General features: G+C 38.9%; 1 protein-coding gene across 2 annotated transcripts in view; it reads right to left on the bottom strand.

Annotated features, from left to right (window-relative positions):
• GRHL1 (grainyhead like transcription factor 1) overlaps positions 1 to 15,768 on the bottom strand; it is a 43,503-nt gene extending 27,735 nt beyond the window's left edge. Inside the window, exons 1-8 of one of the 2 annotated variants that reach the window (XM_006910228.3) lie at positions 15,314 to 15,768; positions 12,762 to 12,948; positions 10,271 to 10,341; positions 7,999 to 8,389; positions 6,904 to 6,980; positions 5,279 to 5,435; positions 4,972 to 5,083; positions 3,963 to 4,057 (exon numbers count right to left, since the gene is read on the bottom strand). In XM_006910228.3, coding sequence (XP_006910290.1) covers positions 3,963 to 4,057; positions 4,972 to 5,083; positions 5,279 to 5,435; positions 6,904 to 6,980; positions 7,999 to 8,389; positions 10,271 to 10,341; positions 12,762 to 12,827 — 969 coding nt within the window. In that variant the 5' untranslated portion in view covers positions 12,828 to 12,948; positions 15,314 to 15,768. The remainder of the gene's footprint in view (positions 1 to 3,962; positions 4,058 to 4,971; positions 5,084 to 5,278; positions 5,436 to 6,903; positions 6,981 to 7,998; positions 8,390 to 10,270; positions 10,342 to 12,761; positions 12,949 to 15,313) is intronic. The other variant, XM_015588257.2, reaches the window with a different exon arrangement.
• Between the last annotated feature and the right edge of the window lie 71 nt (positions 15,769 to 15,839).

The following is a 15,839-nucleotide window of genomic DNA, read 5'->3' as shown; positions in this document are numbered from 1 at the left end:
ACTAACAATCAAGATAAATTATTTCCTGGTAGCAAAACTGCTCTTCTGCCACAGGAATTTATACTCGTGAATCCATAATGCTATTGTTAAGAATTCTTACACTTTCTAATATTCTCCCATCAAGCACACTCTCTGTCCATTTCAAGGTCTAGAAATGAGGTGACCTCATTTTGATGACCAAGCAGCAAACACATTCGCATCTGGAGGACCAAGTGCTGAGGTACTGAGCAGGTAGCACTGCCTTACTAAGTGTGAACACAGGCTCCTAACCAGTGCCTAGCATAAAACAGCCATTCGGAGAAGTAAATTCTCTCAGTAACTGCCTTTTCCTTTATTTATTTTAGCTCTTCAGGCTTTGAGAGGCTCTTACTTCATGTCATTAATCAAATCTCGATGCTGCTGTAAACGCTCAGATTTACAATCCAAGCAAGAAATTAAACCCCAGGCCAAGATGTGCGGCATATCCAGAATTAGTCCCTTGGTTTTGGAACTACTGAACTGCGCAGAACAGATGATCACAATTTATAAACTGTGTCTCCAAAGGTCATGATGTTATTATGTGCAGGATCTCAGGCTAGCCCACAAAACCCTGTTTAACCCACAACGTACCTGAACTAGTGTTTACCAGTATTAACTAGTGAATACTAGTGTTTTAGCCCGAGTCTGGCACAATGTCTTGGATGTAGCACTCAAATATTTGTTGGACAAAATTATGATTTCCTGCAGCAGGGGAGAAATGCACAGCTGGCTCTGGATAAAATCTTTACATAGTCCTCCCTCCTTCCTTTATGCGCTCCCTCATTTCCCAGTCCTCTCTCCCCAAAGTGACTAGTGCCCTCCTAGCTTACAAAGTCTAAACTTCAGCACCTTGCCAGAGCACCATCTTTTAATGTTTCAAAGGTAACTGCTTTTTCTTCCTGCCAAAATTACCTCAAGCAGCTGAGCTCAGCTGTACATCAGGAGAGGAGGAATCTGATTAAGTTACTTCGCAATGCAATGTGAGTATCTGATGAACTTTAACTTGTCCAGAGATTTCTGACTCTTTAAAAGATGTCTGACTACCCAAACAAACCTAATTTTGTGTGGAGCACAGAAAAATGAATGAGATAGGTCTACGCAGTGGGAAGATGAGTGCTGCCTGGGGGGCTATTTCTAAAATATTTCTGCTTTTCAAAGAAACTTCCTTCGCCACTACCACTTTCAAACTAATGACTTTTTACTAGTTCCATAACTTCTCCAAGTTTCTATGGTGACAGTAGCTGTATAATTATGCTGATGAACGGAGTGCATACAAGGACAGTATAAGATGAATCCAGCTTTGACAGTGTTTTCCTCAAACTGGAATCTGAGCCAAAGTACTCAAGATTCGATCTGGTATGTCCTCAAAATATAGTCACCTCTGAAGTGAGCAAAAGCTACAGGGAAGATTCAGATGTCAACAGTGGGCCAGAATTCTGGTTTTACTCATCCTGGTGTGGCCAAAGCATACATTAAATATCTTTTTTAAAAAAAAAAAGTGTGTGAGGGGGAGGAAGGAATGCCACATATCTCCAATAAACCCTTATGTTTCTGGGGGAAAACGAAGTAGAATTAGTAATCAGCAAATGTAGCCTAAATTAGAACAAAAAAGTGGATACTTTCAGAAAAAGAAGTAACACAGAAAAAAGAAAACCTATACAAGATTTAGCATGTACATGTGTTCACTCTAGCTGCCCTAAGGCACCAATTACTTTAAGTGTAAAAACAGAAAACATCAGCTTGGCCAGGGAAAGCAAAAAATCCAGATTCTTAGTTCCAACACCACTAGAAGCTGATGCCTGATATTAGCTTCCAAAGGTAGCGAGGTCGCATCCTCAGTAAGAAATGGCACAAGCCCCTTCCAGTAGCAGGTAAAGGCTTAAAAATCAGTGCTGAGGTCTGGAAGGGGAAATGAAACTCAATTTACCTACAGCAATTAGTGATGTTATTAAGACTACTTAAGGCACGCCTCCAACAATATTTCTCTTCAAAACAAATATGCTGAAGGCCTTCAGAATGAAACCAGCCATTATCCCTGCCCATCGTCTTGGCTTTCTTTACTCCCACCCAAAAGAGTGACACATCGAACAAACAAAGCACCCTGCCCATATGCAGGGCCTCTCTGCCAAGATCTCCACGCACTCTGACAAGAGTTTATTAATCCTGACGACACTCCAACAAAGAAGAGAGTTGGCACCATAGCCATTTTATTTTCCTAGGGGGATAATGGGGAGAAAATTGAGCTAGTGAACCAAGAGACTAACCCAAGGTCACAAGTAAGTCAGAAAAGTGAACTCAGGCCTTTCACATTCTCACCTCCTCCACAATTTCTCAATTAGTCCCTAATGGCTAATGGGAAGTATGTATTTCTCTAGTTTGCTTTAAGAACAGAAGTACCTGTAGGGCACGGGGCCAACTCTTCTTAAAAGGCTCTTAGGAGACAGCACACTGAGTCCTATTATAATATTTAAGTTCAAAATAACTGTAACGATTATATAAAATGAAAAATTTACTTTTCCTCCTATTAGCTCCTCTGTGGTGAATTAACTGCTTAATCAAGTACCAAACTCTGGACTAAGCAGCCCGAGGCCATTTGTACAGGACTGAGGTGGTCGGCAGGAAAACCTTAACGCAATGAAAAAACTTTTTACCTTCCTCACAGACTGGTGGACCCCAGTTACGAAGTCCTGCAGTCTTAGACACACGTTTGCCGTGACGGTAGAGGCCCAGAATAAAAAAGGAAGGCAACTGTAATAAAACTTAACACGGGTCTCAAGAATACGATCGTATTTTTTAAAAGCAATCCTAGACAGTGAAAAATGATATTCTGCAATATTTTAGCATCTAAGAGTATCTTATTCTATAATTGCTAAAATCCTTGTTGAATGAATGAATGAATGAATAACTAAATAAATAAATAAAATTTAAAAAAAGAAAAAGAGGTGATGTAACTTTGTGCCTGGTCCCTGATACAGAAATGTATTCCTAATAGTACACCAAATCCTAAAAATCAGCCTTATTTGAACAACTGTCTGGAAAATAACATGTTTCTATTGTGTTTCATGAGCTCCCAATTTTTAAACTAATGAAAAGAAATAAATACCAAAACTCTAAGAAATTAGTGAAGAGAGGAATTCTACTAAAAGAGAAGAATGCTGTGAGAAAGGCAGAAATGAACAAAGAATATTGCTGTTTTTCCTAAAAGGTACTAAAAATTCCAATGATCCAAATGACCATCTGAATTGGAGGTGACGCTCCGCTGGTAAAGCCTGAGAGAGAGGAATCATCTTAAAGGAGCTGTCTTTAAAAAGGCGATAGGAGACAGACTATTGTGAACGATGACTCGTACTTAAGGGCCTCTCTGAGGAAACTCCAAGTTTCACAGACATTGTTCCAATAATCCTTACAACATGCCTGGAGGAGGAAGAGACGGGTATTAACCGCACTTTGCGAACGAGGAAATGAAGCACAGTGAATGAGAGTCTGACTCCAGGCCGAGCAGTGAGTGTGGCAGGCCCCCGCCACGGCCGCCATGCCCCCACTCCGATGTGCTGAAGTGTGCTGACAAAAATGGACTTTTTTGGAGGATGGATAGGAAAGGGGAGAGAGAGAGTTTTAAAACATCTGGGAATAAGCTGTACTTTCAGAAAAGTGAAATAATGAAAAAGGAGGAAGATCTCTAAAGCATTCGGCTGGCTCACACGAATGAGGAGGTGGCTCAGGGCTGATGAGATAACAGCCATTTCTTCTCCCAAAGTTCCATCCCATTTTCATCCACTTCACGATTTATGGAAATAACCTATTTCTTAGCAGAGCTTATTCTCTCTGTTTCTTAGCAAAGAAAACATGTAGAACTGTAAAAATTACCAGTTGTCAAATCATTACGCTCCTCCCACCATCCTCAAATAGCCAGAAGTTTAGGATCCCTGGACTTCTGTACCTACCTTTGCTTCATCATTAATGTCCCAAGTGAAAGAAATGGCATTATAAGCAATCTCCTCAATGTTACTGATGGTATTGAAGCTTTCTTTATAGTCAGCTATATGAGTGATGAAAAGAAAAAGAAATTTGTGATTTCTCGTTCCGACATGCAATTATAGCAGTCCACAGCAAGATTCGGTTTTTTACGTAATCACCTCTGGATAACTTAAATTAACACTCTATTGGATTGAGAAAACTTCAAAAAATGAAGAAAAATAATTTTTGTAATAGAGGCAGGCTTAGATATAATTTTATCTCATTCTATCAAAATTAGGATATTTAGGACTAAAAAGTTTAAATAATTGTCTCACGGTCACAAAACCAGTCCAGAAAACCAGAATTAGAATTCAGTTCTTTTAATTCTTTTGAAAAGAAGTAACACTAAGATTAAGAGCCATCTTATGATACAACAGTTTTATATGAAAATTGCATATACAGCAAGAGTAGTTTTCATAAAGCTACAGACTTGCACAGGTCTGCTGCTATACCCCACGTGATGAATCTCTGGGTCTATTTACAGAGAGAGGAGCTTAGCAATGCAACTCAGCACGTAAGTAGGCACGACTGCTAGCTAACCGCACATCAGCAGTATTTTTTTACTTGCTGATTGGTTTTTTTCCCTCCACCTTACTATCATCTTCAAATAATCAGAATGAATCTCTTAAAAAGACATTACCCTTCAAAAAATTTGCAGACCAAAAAGCAGGACATTCTTATGTGAGGTGGCTATATATAGCTTATGGCCCCAGTGTCACATGGAAGGCCGCTGCATGGGGCACATGTCCTTATGAAGGAAGTAATGTTAAGAGCACTGATTCCAGGAGGCCAAGGACAGTGTCTGGAATGGATCAGTAGCTGGCATAAAAACTCAAATGCTTTCGGCAGGAAGCTGATCACTGCCAAAAATAATTGGATTTAGAAAACTGGATGCTTGCGCCTCTGGGAATAAAAGCAGGCTCTGGAGCTACTTACCTATGTCAATGCATCTTTGTTTAGCTGTGTGCTGCCGGGAGTGCCAGTACTTCCAATGCCTTAACTGATCTTCTCTGCTTTTGTCTTCAGCAAAAACCACCATGATCACACTCTACGAAAGAGAATGTGCATTACAACATAAAGACACTAAAGGGTGAGTATCTTTTGGAAACGTACTCGGTTTCAGATTTTACAGTTAAACTGGCTTGAAACTGCAATTTTAGATCTTCATTTAGATCTGCTTCAGACCTGGAAATATTAAGCTCTGACAGCTCTTCTAAAGAACAGAACTAAAAGCAGAACTTACTCGCACTTTGCTGATGGGGTGGTGGATTCCCTCATTGCTGCTCACGTCCTTTAAGGTGACAGGATAGAACTGGCCTTTGTTCAGGTATGTCATAGTGCTATCTCCCGGCTTCTGTCGGAGCGATTTTGAGGCTTCTAGGGTATATTCAAAGTTGTTCCTAAAGGACAAAGAGTCACAGATCTCTAATCCATTCTCTGGGAAGCTCCCTATATGCTTTAGCTCAATCTTGAAATGCTTCAGCGTGGATATATGCAAATAGCAGACTACCAGGAAACAACCAACTGACCATGTCATATTATAAATAGCATTTGCTACTTTTTCCAAGATAAATATAATCCTAAGCAACACAGAAATTCTCAAATTTCTCAGATGGACTACAAAATGCCCACTAGAAATTTCATGAAGTACTGTTAACCATCAAGAGTTTGGAGGCTAAAAATATTAAAGATGCTAATAAGTGAAAAGGACTTTGGAAGGAAATCTCTTAAGACATGGTGCCAATCTGCTATTTACCCAGCAAAGGTTGTAAACAGGTGGCTGGCAGTCCTCTGATCAAATTTGATTTGGTCAGCGCAGTACTTTTATGTTGGTTTTGCCTGTAATTTAAATGTCTTCAGATGGGCACTCCACACTTCTCTACATTTCCTATTACCCTACAGTACGATTGTATACCCCCTTGAAGTTGCTTGATAACCTGTCTAGGTGAGGGGTTGGCAAATTACACCTCTTTTTGTAAATAAAATTTTAAAATGTATTGAAATACAGCCACGCCCTTTGTTTACACATTATCTACGACTGTTTTTGTACTAAGGCAGCAGAGCTGGGTAGTTGCAACAGAGGCTACATGGCCCACGAAGCCTACAGTATTTACTATCTGATCCTTCATGGAAAAAATTCGCCGACCCCTGTCCTAGATCCTAAAGGCATTTCGGTTCTTGACTCCTGCAACTTGAGGCAGGTCTTTAAGGGAAGTCTTGATTCCCATAAAATCCTGGACTTTTAAATAAATTTTTTTTTAAATTTCAAAATACATACACATAAAAAATGCATAAGACAAAATTATAAAATGAAATCTCTAGATGCCAACAAACCTGAAGGTGCTTATAGATGCTCATAATTAACTTGGAGAATATTCATATTCCCAGTAAGTATGAGATATCATTTTGTGAAGTTTAAAGAAAGTGGTTATCAGGTCAGAAAAAAGTTGACTTCATTTATTTTATCATTAGTGAGGCTAATTAAAAAAAAAAAAAGCCTTTATCTATCTGATGTTATTCCTAAATTCTCACAGAATTATACACTTTTGGAAACAGAAGAGACCTCCGAGATCGATTTAATCCCCTCATCTCTTAAGATTCCATTCTACTATCATGGCATAAAGAAACTAAAGGAAAGAAGAAGCACCACCACCAAGAATTAAGGAAACATGAAACACAGCTCAGAATTCAAAACAATGCACTGAAGCAAATGTCCTCTAGCAAAGAAAGATTTTCTTACCACAGTAACTGTAGTAAGATACAAGTGAAAGCCCGCTAAAGCCACCTCTGATTTTTCAGTATCAAATTAACAAAAAGAAATGTCATAAAAGCTGAAAGTTAAAAATCAAATTAAAAGACAACCATTACCCAGAAACACTGTCAAAAACATAGTCCTCTGAATTCATGCCAGGCATCCGCAGACTGAGCTCCGAGGGGAAGAAAACCTGAAATATCAACGCAATGAGCCACAACTATTTAACTGGTTATCAGGCTTACTAAAGACCAAGTCTGGTACAGCACAGCGCACGTGGCTTACAGCAACCCACTACTCTTTCAACGTTTATTTGAAAATAAAAATTTTAACTCTGTGAAAACTTAGAAAATTAAAAAATTAAAAATATCCATTTCATATGTCGCTCAGTTAAATTCAAACAATCTAGGTAGGTACTCCCACAGAGCGCTCGTCCCTCTCCCCTTTTCCACACATCCCAATTCCGTTCAAATTCTAGAATCTGCGACCAAAATCTCAAAACTTTTAGCAGCCCGCGCTATCACTGCACGAAGTTAAGACAGGGTATCAAGTTTGCACATGGTGCGCTCTCTCAAATGAAGTTATTACTCTACTCCTACCTTTTTAAGGAGAGAGATGGTCCCCTATCCCTACCCCCACCCCCACCATTAAATAGTTTCAAACATCTTCAGTTCCTCATTTTTACCTGAGTAAGGTGTTCATCACCACAAAACCCTCAGAAGTATCTGCAGTTCATTTGTAAACGTCACACTGTGCATTTGGCATTAAGATCCATCTGCCTCCCTGACAATGCTACCAACCAAGAAACACCAAGCAAATACATGACAAATAGTTTTAGATTAAGACTGTTGCAGGGAGCTTGTTTTGTTCTAGGGCAAAAGTTGAAAATGGACTATATGCATATATCTGTTGTCGATGGAAAATTATGTATATGGTTCTCTTTCTCCTTATCCAGCAAATCACTTAGCTGAAATCATAATTGTTAACTCAGCTGCTGGTAAGATTAGCCATGTGCTCTTGATAATAATTTCTGGGTTTATAGGTTTAGTTTACAAATTATACCCACGGGGCTTTTCTCTTTAAAAAAACACTTTTGTCCCTAATCCATTCATTTTAGGCTGAGTTTCAGGCTTACATAACAAGGAAGAGGTGGAACCCGATACTTATACAAACACACAGCCATCTCAGGAAGATGCTTTTGTTTCCTGTACCTCCTGAACGCCTTCCTTGAAGGTCTCTGAGAAGGTAGAGTCTGGAGTTCGCCTTTGAGCATTTGGGGGTTGAGCACCAGAGCTGAACTGGTCAGTATTAAGGTTCCGGTCGAAAACCACCACCCGCTCAGTGGGCTCAGGATGATACACTGCTGGGGGGATTCCTGAAGCAAAGCCGTGGGGCTGGGTTTCTGTCTTGATGGAGTGGGTAGGCATCGTTGCTATGGAGACAGTGACTGTTGTATCAGGAACTGTTAGATGGCCTCTCTTATCAATGCCCAGTTGGTTGCCATGAGGAAGGACAATGTTAAATGGCACATTTTTCAGAACTTGCACTCTGTTTTCTCCAGCAGAAATGAGGGACTGCTCAGTCACATTTGGTATGCTGTTTCTTTAAGGAAAAACAAACAAACAAACTATGTTTTTAAACTCGATGCTGATACAGTTTTTTGACAATTTTTATTTTCCTAATGGCATCAGGCTGTTGGGTCCTATGCAATAATAATAACACATTTGGTAGAAACCAAATAAATAGAAAAAGGCACAACAACCCAATACTAGAGAAAGAAAAAAAAGACTTCATAGTTATAGGTCAAGTAAAATCCAAAAGTAGTAAAATTTCATTTGAATATTGAGAACTCAGAGCTCTCCTCTATTACACTTTATTTCCCATAATCATAATAACATTATATTTCATTAGAACCTTGAAGCTACAAACATGGTTGGCAGGAGCAGTCGCGGATGGTGGGTCACACACAGACTCTAATGTCAGAAGGCTTCAGCTCAGATTCTGTGTGACCTCGAGCAACCTACTTCATCTCATAGTAACTACATGCTCATCTATAAAATGGTGTCACGAGGTTGTGACGAGGGAGGATAAAACGAGATGATACACTGAAATGTGTGTAACAAGGCCGGGCACAGAGAGTTCAAGAAGTATGAGCTATTATTACTGGTCGCCACTTCTCCTGGTACTTACGCTTGCTAATTTGGCTTTCTCTTTCATCAAAAGAAAACCTATGATTACATTGTACCAGTAGATATATTTGCGTAAAATTACTTTTGGTTAAATAGATATCCTGGGCAATATAAGATGATTTCTAGTCCAGGGTAAAATCAATGAATTTTCAGGGCCCCTCAAATCATATAGGCTGATACCTTTAAGAAAAAAAGCAATTTGGCAATTTTGTACATTTCAAGATCAATAAAATATTCAAACCTTGAACTATATACTCACGCCCAGGAATTTATCTTGAGGGAAAAAAGAAAAAGCTATCTAGAAAGTTGTTCACTAAGGCTTTATAGCAGTAAAAAATTAAACAGCCTTAATGTTAAGGATAGCTAGGTTTTGCTTTAAAATACTTGGCAAAAATAAATTTAAAAATTAATTAATTTAAAAAGAGAAGAAAGAGTATATTAAACAGGAGGAATTATGTTGGTAACTGAAGAGGCTGGTAATGATACATGTCTGTTTATACTATTTCTCTACTTTTGTTATGTTTGAAAATGCTCATAATAAAAAGCAGAAAACAAAAGTCATAAGCCCTTCACCAAAGGGTAATTATGAAGATTAAAACAGCAACATGGAAAATATTTATCAAACATACAAAGCAGAAGAAGCCTTACTACTGCATCCTACCCACGACTGTAACTACAACCACAGATAGATAAATACCTCCTCAAGACAGTGGGATTCTGAGTGATTCTTCTTTCTTTAAAAATGTTTTACTCCTTTACGGTAATAGAACTCAGGGCAATTTAAAAGGTATATTTACTTGTTTCATGGCCATAAAGCCTTGATTTAATTTTCTCAAAGTTTTAACCTAAAATATTTTAAAATTAACTTCAATAGGAGATTGGACTACAGTTGAATGTATTTCATTAAATCTTGCTTAGGCGGTTTGTCAAGATCATTGGTACTTAACTTTTTTAAATGGACCTCCACCATAGCCACATCCTTCTTAAGAGAGCATCAAAGACAAATCAGCAAATACTTATGTTATTACTAAAAACATCTCTTTGGAAGAGAAAGTTAATGCTTTGTTTTCTAGAAAAGGCAACTATGTCTAAAGAAACTGGTAACTTCTTAGAGTAATAGAATCATGATTAGTAAGAGGCAAATCAGTAATGAAATGTGAATGTAGACAGTTAAGAGTCCAACTTAACTATCACTTTCACTAGTGTTTGTTCACTTAAATAAACTCTCATCTTATTTTCACAGAAATCTGGTATTTGTCAAGGGTACTAGTTTATGCTCTATGTTAGACATTACCTTTTGCTGTGATCTGCCTCTGGGTGCTCAACATCTGCCTTTGCTGTTGATGATCTTCTCTCTCTTGGAACCTTAGATGGTAACACACATGACAGCCTTTTATTTTTCGGTAAGTTCAGTTATTCATATGTCTACTGAATGCTGGGGAAACACGATGAATAAGACAGTGTCTGCCCCCAAGAGCTTCGATCTGGTCATCAGGTCGATATATAAAAACCACTGTTAATTAGTGGCCAAATAAACTTAGGGCATCATAGTCTTACTATCATTGAGTTTGGGTTTTATCTCTTAAAAGAAATACCTGTGGCCTGGTTTTACCCATTTACCTATGTAAGGTCATAGAGAAGAAGCTACTGAAAATGCAACCGGGCTCTTTCAACTTTCTCACTGTTCTTCTTTGCTACCCTTCCTTTCAGAGCAAATAAATGCAAAATCAAAAGGATCAGCCACGGAACAGTGTACTCCCAAGATCCAAATGCTGCTTTCAAATGATAAATTTCTTTAGATGCTCTGGGATTCATATTATCAATTATTCAAAGGGTAAATCAAACTCAGTTTGTTCTATTCCTTTTTTGATTCTGCTCTTCTTTGTACAGAAGGTGAAAGCAGGCAAATGCTCCTCGGTGCACTGCAGACATCAATCCAACTGAGACATGGTCCCAGCAAAACTGCTAAGAAGTTTGAAACTGGTTTTCAATGTGAATGTAGCGATTCTATTCTTACAACTTGTTTTACCCTTAAAGACAAAATAAATCGTTTCATTTAGTAACAATGTGCTTTTAAACCTTTATCGAAATTATTATGTAAAAATCACTGACAGTTATAGCCAAAAAAACTGAAACAAATAAGTCAGTTCATGAAAAATAAATAAATAACCCTATACCTATCCGAAGAAACATGACATACAGCTCTAGTAATATTGTCACCCTTAATGGACAGACATGAGGATTTATCTTCTCCTAAGATATAAAATACCTTTAGGATCCTTTATTTAAAATATACACACACAATCACTGCAATCAGTGTTATCACATCAGTCTTTCTGGTACTAAACTTGTTGGTTTCCTCGCATTCTCAAAAGTTTCAGTTAAAAATATATAACTTCAAACTTCATCATTAGTACTTAGAAACTCATGATTTTTATACTGATTGAGTCAATAAGACATGCCATAAAGAACAGATATATAATAAGTTCTACTTCAAAGGAATCCTTCGTGGCTACACTTCCCGGGCAAGGGTTTTTCTAGCATCATTAGTTACTATACAAGATTCCATTCATAGTCAAAGAAAAAAATACTTACCTCGGTCTCTCAAACGCAATAAGCTGGCCACGTGACCTCAGACCAGAAAAAAATTAAAATCTTTTGTTTATGTCCCACCCTAATTTTGATAATCAAACTATCCTTCTTTGCTTTTTTCCCCTCTGCGTTCCTTATATTCAAGAAAGAACACAGTGCCAGAATATAACAAAAGGCAGGCAACTGGTCAATCTAGGTGTAAGTATTTGGGAGTTTATTATCCTGTTATTTTAAGTTTTCCATCGGCTTGAAAGTTTTCAAAACAAAAGATGGGAAAAATAAACTGTAACGTGTAGCCATCCCCACATATCTGCTATTGGTCAGAAAGGAGAATCGCCAAAGTGAATCCAGCAGGCAAAGCACATCCCACAGGGGACAGCATGGCACACTGAAGAGAGCGCCTGGCACAAACCAGACCAGGTCTGAAATCCTGGCTGCAACATTTAGTAGCTGTGAGACCTGAGAACTTGATTGTCTCATCTGCTAACTAGGGATAATACCACGTATTCTGCAGGGATTCTGGAAGCATCAGAAGTAACGTACGCATTGTGAACATAGCTAGCGTAGTACAGGTAATCAGTAAGTGGAAGTTAGTGTTATTAGGGCAATGACAATGACACAGATCGGTGGTGTCATGTCTAGCTATGAACGCCATGCAAAACCCCAGGCAGAGGAGAGACTATATTTAAGACTCATCCAAATCTCCAGAAGCGGGCAACAAAATGTATCCCGATCTTAGAACTAGGAAGTCCAAGACCAGAAAATAGTTTGTTTTTTCACGAATCTTACAACCAACTCAAATCAAAGGCTCTGTAATATCATCTGGGGAAAAGGAAATCACTCTGCCTACACAGGAATGAACCAGTGCCCACTCTGATGGCACTAAGAACTACCTTTGAGAAATGTTCAATCTCAATAAGACACATCTTCCATCTTCTTTTATGGTAGCTTTACTTTTCAGACAGAGCCAGAACAGCTGGCTACTTCACACAATTTAAAAACAACTCTTTGATTCTGTGATCGCAGACTTTCAGCTTTGAACCATAGTAATTCAAAGTACTCATTAAACTATTTATAGTCACTAAAGAAGCAACTTGTATTACATTCTACCAGCAAATTACTGTTTTATATGCCGTTGAATCAAGTGCATCGTGGGCTGTTGTTAAGGGTTTTTAAAGAGCAGGCGAGCCTACCTTGTAATAGTCATAGAGCAAGCCCAGCGCAGCTGCACTATCTTCATCTCCATTGATGCTCATCATCGCCTTGGTTGCTGCAGTGAGAGGGTTTTCCAGGAAGGATTTCCAGGCTTCATCCTCACTAGTGTAGGAGCGCCGCTGTGGATAAAGTGCTTCATTCTGAAGAACCAACACTGGCCGTTTGCTTCAGAGAAATTAAAAAAATATTTATCATACTTTTCTACTGCAAGGCATCATAAGCTCATTTTCAAAGGACCAAACAACCAATTAATTGATGTTCCAATAAAGCAGTCCATTGTTTCATCAATGACCCTAGTAAAGTAAATTAAGACAAGACCAGAAGACAACTTACTTAAATGCAGGCCAATGGGTCACTAGTAAGATAAAAGGCATTTAAACATAGAGAAACTTGCAGTTAACTGACACAGGGAACCCAGGATATACTATTTGGCAGGAAAAAAACAAAACGCTCCAAGAAAATGCAGGCTATTCAAACACTGCACATAAACGAATATAAGGACAAAGTAGTGTAAAATAGAACGCTTATTCTTTTCAGACATATGCAATGAGGACTGTACCCTCTTAAAGAAGAGTATATATGGTTCAATTATCATGCTGCTACATGTTATTTCCCTCTTTCTTCTGCTGATACCATGCCTTAAAAACTTTCCTGCCCACGAACGAGGGGGAGAGGAGGAAGGGGCGGAATGAAAAAGGGATACCTCATTTAATCCTCCGGGGTATATGAGAAAGTTAGAATATTCTACTGATTACCAGCAGATTGAGCATGGAATGTGGCCAAAGGGGACTGTAAATCAATAAGGAGGCATAATTTTCTGGCATGGGAGTTAACTGTTTATCTTAGAGATAAACACTTAAGAATCTACAATTAAATGAAGCCACTGAACAAACAGATTTTAAAGAAAATATGTGGAATCTTTTAAAAAATCTTCACCAGTTTTCAAAACTAGACAAGAACTATTTCATTTTAACACTGCAGTTTGGTAGGAAAAATCCAGAAAAATCAACGTAGCTCTTAGTAAAACTCTTATAGAAGACTTAATTTAAAAGATTAAAGCAAACATTACTGATCCCAAAAACTTAATATGTAAACAGTTTCAACAACCATTCAGTTGGTACTATTTAATAAGTCAATAAAGAGAAAAAAATGGAACACCACCTCCAGCAAAATGAAGCAGGTTTTTTTTTTTAAGGAAAAAAAATTTAAATGTTCAGAACTACTCTGAATTATCGCTCTTCTAACAAGCAAATTTAAGGATCGGTTCTCATTGCAACACACAAATGAAATATGTAAATGGCCTAAAGGTGACCTACCTACTCTAAAAGTGAATGTAGAAAGACTGATTATCTTTTCAAGCAATCAACAAAGGTTAGGATTTGGCAGGCACCCAGGCCCTTTAAAAACAGATTTAGAAAAAGGAGAACATCTTTGGAAAAGGGGGTGTGTGTGGGGAATCCGACAACTTAATTTATCTTGTCAAAATTAAGTCTTATTTCAAAGCCAGTGTTTTTACCCTATCTAGGCATAATCATAGCTTATATTTGGTAGAAAAAGAAGTCTTAAGGTGGTGTACTATTTTAACATAAAACAAACACAATGGGTTGTTCAAAGCAGATCGTCTGTTTAAAAATGAAGGCTGTTTATACGAATTAAAAAAAACCCAAATATACAAAGAGGCATTTCCTATGCCATCGGGAGCAGAGTATAACAGCTACTGAACCAGTAGTACCTTGGGGGTGATTTACTGGTGTACTGCTAAGCTATTATTAATAGTGTAATAGCTACTTCCAAAAGATTATGACAGCACTTGGCTCATTCAATTCCCATAATGCTAGTTTTTCAGCTTCCCTTCTTCTCCCACGCGTATCCCAAATTTGTAGAAGCAACAAAAAATAAATTCAATATTTTTTGCAAATGGTTTTGTTTGTGATCACCCTGAAGGTGTGTCTCACATTTCCAAAGTGTGCCTAAGGCCAAAATTTAGCTTTGGAAGTCTGCCTTATCTAAACTATAGGAGAGAAATAAACATGAAACCAGCTGCCTTTCTTAGTCTGTTTCCTTATATGACAGGCTATTGCTAGTCCCGAAAGGGCGTCACTGCCTTGGGGGGAATCTTAAACCCTTCATCAATGATCTCGCAGACTTCCGAAATACTATATTTTTCAAGAGACAATTTAACTGCATATTCTACAACGAAAGATTAATCTATTTAAGATATTCTATACATATCTAACCTTCTCATCCAGAAAAAGAGCACGCTTAAAATGATCATTAGCAAATTATAAAACTGGGAGGGGGACCTCTCTGCGCTAGGTATACTGATCTGAGACATACTAATCGGTTTGGTGTGACTTACTTTCAAACAAATTTATTTTGGAACAATTTTGTATGTACAGAAAAATTGCAAAAAAAAAAATACAGAAATACTCTTCATCCAATGTCCCCTGCGAACGTCTTACATTACTACGTTACATCTGTCAAAATATTTCTTTAATCACAAATTCCGAAAGGCGTATTAGTACAGCACCTGATTTCAAAGTTTCAGCCCCTTGATACTTTCTGAGTGTTCTGAGGTACAGTAATCTGTAATTGCCATCAATGATGCAAGCGGCACAATAATTCCGACAGCAACTTTCTCACACGGCCAGCCAGGGAAAAGAAAATGCCGGGACACCGGAGCACGTCAACTCTTCCCTGAATCTCCCCCTTCGGAAGTTCTAGCAGGCCGGCCCAATGACACGGTTGAGCGACAAGAGATCACCTGGAGACCTCTACCTTTCCAGCCGCGCGGCGCGTCCCAAAGAGCTCCATGGACTCCACTGAGCAAAAGCCACCGAGAGCGCCCCGGGCGCGGGGCACCGGGCGCGGGGCACCGGGCGCCGCAGCCCTCGGAGCCAGAGGCCCGAATCTCCTTCCGCGCACCCGGGCCACTAGGAGGGCAGTGAGGGGCGCGCCCGTGAGGGGGTCGCCCTGCGAGGACGCGGAGGCGGGGGAGAGGGGCTCCTGCCCGGAGCCTAGCCCCCGAGGCGGGGGGCTCCCCGGGGGGCTTCGGT

The sequence above is a fragment of the Pteropus alecto genome, unplaced genomic scaffold (genome assembly GCF_000325575.1).
Source record: "Pteropus alecto unplaced genomic scaffold, ASM32557v1 scaffold61, whole genome shotgun sequence".
Taxonomy (NCBI): domain Eukaryota; kingdom Metazoa; phylum Chordata; class Mammalia; order Chiroptera; family Pteropodidae; genus Pteropus; species Pteropus alecto.
This window is presented reverse-complemented; position numbering and strand designations above follow the sequence as displayed.